At 36.8% G+C, this 6,510-nt stretch overlaps 1 protein-coding gene across 2 annotated transcripts in view; it reads left to right on the forward strand.

Moving 5' to 3' along the window:
* The window catches only part of LOC308654354 (broad substrate specificity ATP-binding cassette transporter ABCG2-like), a 30,669-nt gene extending 26,094 nt beyond the window's left edge, over positions 1-4,575 (forward strand). For both annotated transcript variants that reach the window (XM_081303617.1, XM_081303618.1), the window contains 3 exons: positions 495-584; positions 1,562-1,647; positions 3,522-4,575. In XM_081303617.1, the coding sequence (XP_081159743.1) occupies positions 495-584; positions 1,562-1,647; positions 3,522-3,669 (324 nt within the window). In that variant the 3' untranslated portion in view covers positions 3,670-4,575. The remainder of the gene's footprint in view (positions 1-494; positions 585-1,561; positions 1,648-3,521) is intronic.
* Positions 4,576-6,510: the final 1,935 nt, after the last annotated feature.

The raw sequence follows: 6,510 nt of genomic DNA on the forward strand, positions 1-6,510 counted from the left end.
ATATGGAAATGATTTTTTAAAAAATACAGAATTTGCATATTTAAAGCATAAAGGATATACATAATTGTATCAAATATTATGCCATTTTAAAAATTAGAGATATAAGATTGTCAGATATTGGTATCTGTGGGTGGGAATTGCTGGAGGCTCCTGTAACTAATCCCTGTCAGATACTAAGAGATGACCTTAGTTCTTAATCTTTATTGTATACAGTTGCAGAGCAATTTAAGGACAGATTCTTGATAATAAAGAATCTCCCAAAATAAGTGGAGTACACTATATAGATTACAGGTACATTGTTCTTACTTTAACACCATAAACTGCCTTAAGCATGCAGAGGTATATACATGCAAAGGACTAAAATTAGTATTTAGAAGTAAGTGGAAGACATTTCAAGAAAGAGTAGGTCCTAGTAGAAATGTTTAGAAGGTTGCAAAGTTCTTATATAGGGTCTTGTCTAGAGTCCTCATGACACTTGGTTTTGCTTTTCTTAGGTGATCTTGGGTATGACTCTGAATTTTGGCACCACAACACCTTGGCTCTCATGGCTTGAGTACTTGAGTATTCCTCATTATGGCTATATGGTAAGATGTCCACGTCTGCCATTGTGACGGAGCTTCCAAAGTAGGAACAATCAAAATAAATCCTAATCATCTAATTTCCATGGGCATGAACTGTGAACCTCTTTCATCAAGGAATTGTCTTTTAGGGAGTTATCTGGATTTTCCCAATCACATCATTGTTTGAGGAAGAAGAAATCTGGGGGAAAATCTAATTAATAGAAAAAGGTTAACTAATTAATGAAAAACATATTTGGTGTTAGTTCAATAAGGGAATCAATAAGAGGAAGGGAGACTGAAACACATTGTTTATACTGAAAGTGAAATTAAAAGAGAATCAGAAGACCATCTAATACCCAGAGCGATATTGGCAAGTTAATGAACTCCAAAGGAAGCTGTGTCTTAACACAGTGTAACCAAATTTCTAACTCCCATAATTTCAACTAGTTTTTGATGAAAACAAACAAGCAAACATTGTTATTATAAGTTGACAATGTTCACTAAACACTATTGTATCATTTTAATTATAGTTTTTATTAGGGTTGTAAAATTGAGGGAGAAGAAAGAAGTTTGGGCTATCTAGCCATAGGTATCCCTTTTTTGCCAATGAGAAGCAATATACCAAACTGCTGTGCTGTGACAAAAGCTGTGAATGTAAGACTTGGTTTATTTTTAGAAACAATAATAAAGATTAAACTTGAGGGCCTAATTGTGATAATTCTCTGGCAACTTTTAATTTTTGCAATAATAGGGATTTAACCTAGGGACCTGTGCATGCTGAGCAAGCACTCTGTCATTGAGCTATTTTCTCAGCCCCTTTTATTTTTTGAGACAGGGTCTCCTTACCTTGAGTTGCCCAGGATGACCTTGAACTTGCTATCCTCCTGCAATAGTCTCCCCACCAGGAGGGTTTGTAGTACGAGGTTCTGTACCTGGCATCTGGAAACTTCTTGAAATGTAAAACTATATTTCTTGCCTTTCCCCTGCCCCTTATGATATAGGCTTTGCAACATAATGAATTTTTGGGACAAAACTTCTGTCCAGGACTCAGTACAACCGAAAGCAGTGGCTGTATCAGCTATGTGATGTAAGTTTCCATTCCATGTCATATGAGATTTCTTACCACTGTGATGAGATATAGAAAGTCCCCTGGGTTTAGAGTCCAAGCTCAATGAATCTTTCTGAACGTAAGTCTTTTCACTCACAAAGCGAGATCTTGTACACTAGTACATGTAAACATGCTGTACTTGTATTCCACTACAGTCTCAATGTTGTATTAAATGTGGAGAAATGTTTATTTTCTCCCTGTGGAAAATTTATTTTGATGTTTTGATTGTGAGTTTGAGTTCTTATTTTTCAGAATATTTGAATTTGAAATGGTGCTTCAATAGTTTATCAAGGGTTCGTAGTCTCTGAACTGAACAGATTTTATGTTGTCTGTGAGACCAGCCCATGGACAGTAGTAGGAATTAATGAGGCAGTAATGGCATCAAGGGAGGGAACAATGGCCTCAAGTCCAGGTTCATCCCTTTGCTCACACATGTAGGAGACATCACGAAACCAAAGACTACTCATGTGTGTGTGTGTGTGTGTGTGTGTGTGTGTGTGTGTGTGTATGTATATAAACTGGCTTGGAATACTTCCTCTCATAGGATGTATCCTTTAAAGGAAAAAAGTCAGTAAATTGAGAGGAAAGTCTCATTTTCATACACTGTCATTAAAACAGAAATGCAGATTTTAATAAAATTGGAGGATCTTGCTTTAAAATTTTGATGATGCCTATCTGTTCAATGATTGTTACTAATGGTTTGACTTTGATTCTTAAGTTAATAAGAAAGAATCAAAGTCAAACCATTAGCAACAATCATTGAACAGGTAGGCATCATCAAAAAAGAGAATCCTGGAATACTAATACTCTCCTGGATTTTTCAAATAGTATAGAAATAATTATATACCAACCAGAAAATCTGTGAAGAGGTGTTTTCTTTACTTGCCTGCTCTCTTGTATTTGATTAGGGTGTGGCACAAAATCAGTGCCAAGCTGCTGATAGAACAAAGTGGATGGGGAAAATGGGACCAGATTAGGAGGAGCCACCACAGGCTTCAGGATCACGTGGGCTCATCCTCACAAGAGGAAAGACAGAGCTCCTCTTACAACAAAGAGAAGCCATAGATATTTTTGTAACTGCCAAATTCTAAGAGATGGAACAATAGGCACGAGAATGGCAGCAGGCAATTATTGTGGCTGCAGCAGGTGTTTTTAGTGTCAGGTGCTTTTCTACCTGTGGCAGAAATGCTGCATCCTGCTCTTCTCCAGCTGGAGTTCAGTTCTGATTCCTGGGCTTGCAGGTGACATCCTGGAGCTGAATATGTGTGATGTGCTCCACGGTCTTGATGCAACAGCTGACAGACATGACTTGCTGGAAGCTTTTGCTCCCCTTTGGTCCTAGTTTTAGAATTCTTAGCCTGTATAGTTTACTGTCTTGTGGGTAAGCAGAACTGTGGGGAGTTTTGATCATCTTAGCAAGGGTCATAGGTGTCATCAGTTAAAGCTGAGAGTGACCCATAGAAGTTAGCTCTAATGGGGAAACTCTCAGTGAAAGTTTACCCTTCAGAATATATCCTTTGAAGAGAGCAGCATTATAAATTTGTTAATGAAAGAATCAAAAGGCTAGAAACTTGCTTCACAGCATGTCTCTGTAGGCTTGGCCAAGTTTGTTAAGTCTTCTCCCTTCCTCTTTCAAATGTGTATATCTATATTCCCTTGGATTGTTTTAAGATATAACTGAACTATTAGATCCAAGTTGCTTAGCACAGTATCTAGCAAAATTGTAAGCACTCAATGACTTTTAGCTATTATATAAGAAAGACTAACTCCTATTGAATTGGATAACACATCAGTTTCTTTAGATACTAGGAATTTACAATAAATAAAAATTTTTTTTTTTAATTGAATTTCAGATGTACTGGTGAAGAATTCTTGACAATCCAAGACATTGATCTCTCATCTTGGGGCTTGTGGAAGAATCTCCTGAGTTTGACTTGTATGATTTTTATTTTCCTCACAATTACCTACCTAAAACTGGTATTTCTCAAAAAATATTCTTAAATTCCCCTTTAATTTACTATGAGTGACCCTTACATTCAAAAGGAGCACCTGGATTTATTTTAAATATCCGATGAAGACTTTCTATAGTTTTTTGATCAGCTGCCATCACACAGTTGTATAGCAACAATTTTTAATATAAACATTTAGAAAAACCACAGCAAACTGTCTTATACAAGAGAGAACCCAAGCTGAAAGCTAACGATATGCATTACATATTAGCTCATCTCTACAGACAGTGACCAAGAAGAAGAAAATATAGGCTACTTTATTGATGTCAAAAAGGAAAATTGAATTCTAGAAATGCTCGTCAAGCTACTAATATCTCTAGTATCAGTGTTCTCATCTTCAAAGTGAATAAGCCAGTTGATAGTCCTCCAGTTTTAATAGGCTGTGAATCTCTGATCTGCCATTGTTTAATAAGTAACACATATATGAATGCATTGTGGAAAGTGTTAGATCTAAAATATATTGGGAAAACCAGTATTATTTCTAGGAGAAGAAAAGTCACCATGACTGAAGAACATGTCTTTGATAAGCTTATTGAGGTTGGTGGAATTTACTGATACTTACCTACTGGAATTGTAAGAGCTCAATTGGAGTAGAGGGCCAGGGGTCTGTAGATGTGGCTCTTGTGCCATTTATGGGACATTCTGCTCTGAAGTCACTTCACTTCCTGGCGTGGTTCAGTGGTATATAATCTGGTTGTATCCAAAGCTCCTGCAGAGCCTTGCTATGCTACACGTCTGGCCCTGCCTGGCCCACCACAGCAGCACCTGAAGAGACATCTCTCTGAAGAACTTGCCAGAGCTGGATTTTGCTATTTCCAACATCCTCTCAGCTCTAAACTTGGGGTTTAATAACTTGTGTATCTTTGGCTACACAAGGTTCCCCCACCACTTGTACACATTTATTTCCACAAACGGCCTTTTCCAGGAATGAGGAAGGATTTACCAGTGTTATGAACGTGTTTTTGTACAGGAATATATAACCAGGCCTCATTCAGGATTCCCTGTGTTCCCACTTCTTCAGTCCACAGAGAGAAACTTATATATCAGTATTTATTCACAAAGCGTGCCTTCCAAAACAACCAAAATCATTAATGCCTACTTTTTCAATTAATAAGACTGTAAACATATCTTTTTATATTTGTCCTCCCATTTTATTGTAAAATTGCCTTTTACTACTTTTTATTGTATTAAGAAACTCATGGTATAAATTCATTACAGGAATATTTTTGAAAGTGTAAGTTTATTTTCTGTAAGGTGAAGAAGAAAACATTACTTCCTTAAAGTTTACTTAAGAATATGTGTATATTCTTATGAATTTTGTTTATATTTTATGAGATATTTTATCATATTTAATATATAACGGAGGGGCCAGTTTGGTTTAAAATAAAAGAAACCACAAGAATAAATGAATTCTAGTTGTTATTTATACTCCAGTTACTCTTGTCAGGCTATCAAGAAAGACTACAAGAAGACTGTGACCATGGAAGATTCCTTGGTATGATGGGGGTGGGAGGGAGGAAGGGGAGAAACAGCTGGAAAGAGATGTGTCGAGAGAGATGTTGAAGAGGAAGTGCATATACCTTTGTGCCAGTCTTTGAAGCCATCTTCATTGATTTTAAATTTGAATTTTATTAACATTTATAGCACCTATAGACTTGAAAAGTAACCCCACTCATTTATGAGATGTCTTTGCCCCACTCTAGTGCTTGTTCAATGGGATTTATGACAGAATGTCAAGGTGGCAGGAATAGAACTTTCGTTGGGTCCCGTGACAGCTCAGGCTCTCACCAAGGCTGATATACTGATGGCCACTACTGCTGCTTGAGCTCTCAGTAGCAGGGGCTGACACTGAGTTCTCAGTATGGTCCTGTCCTTTTTTGAGATCAGATTATCTGGCAGCTTGGTGGCAAGATGATTACATGTAATGACTGAATGATTTTTTGTAGACTACTGACTTGGGAAAAAGATCCTTATAGAGGCATTACCTTTCTAGAAATGTTTTTGTTTTATATATGGCTACTTTGGCCCCTTGATGACAAAATACTTTGATAAATACCATTATAACCTACAAAACCTAAAATATTTATAATCCTTTTGTTTATATATGCTTGCAGACCTTTACCAACACAGTTTGTTCCCAATAGTTGGAATACTCAGGTCCATGAATCAAGCAATATTGCCCTCTCACAATATTGGAATAGCAAAAGTAATTCTAAGCAGGAAGTGTGAATCTGGAGGTATAGCCATACCAGAGTTCAAACTGTACTACAAAGCAATAGTAACAAAAACAGCGTGGTACTGGTACCAAAACAGGCAGGTGGACCAATGGTACAGAATAGAGGACACAGAAACCAATCCACAAAATTACAACTTTCTTATATTTGATAAAGGGGCTAAAAGCATGCAATGGAGGAAGGATAGCATCTTCAACAAATGGTGCTGGGAAAATTGGAAATCCATATGCAACAAAATGAGACTGAATCCCTTTCTCTCACCATGCACAAAAGTTAACTCAAAATGGATCAAGTAGCTAGATATCAAATCAGAGACACTGCATCTGATAAAAGAAAAAGTTGGCTACAATCTACATACTGTGGGGTCAGGCTCCAAATTCCTTAATAGGATGCCATAGCCCAAGAGTTAATAACAAGAATAAACAAATGGGACTTACTTAAACTAATTTTTTTTTTCTCAGCAAGAGAAACAATAAGAGAGGTAAATAGAGAGCCTACATCCTGGGAACAAATTTTTACCCCTCACACTTCAGATAGAGTCCTAATATCCAGAATATACAAAGAACTCAAAAAATTAAACAATAAGATAACAAATAACC

This window comes from Spermophilus citellus (assembly GCF_964194105.1).
Source record: "Spermophilus citellus genome assembly, chromosome: 8".
NCBI classification, from domain to species: Eukaryota; Metazoa; Chordata; class Mammalia; order Rodentia; family Sciuridae; genus Spermophilus; species Spermophilus citellus.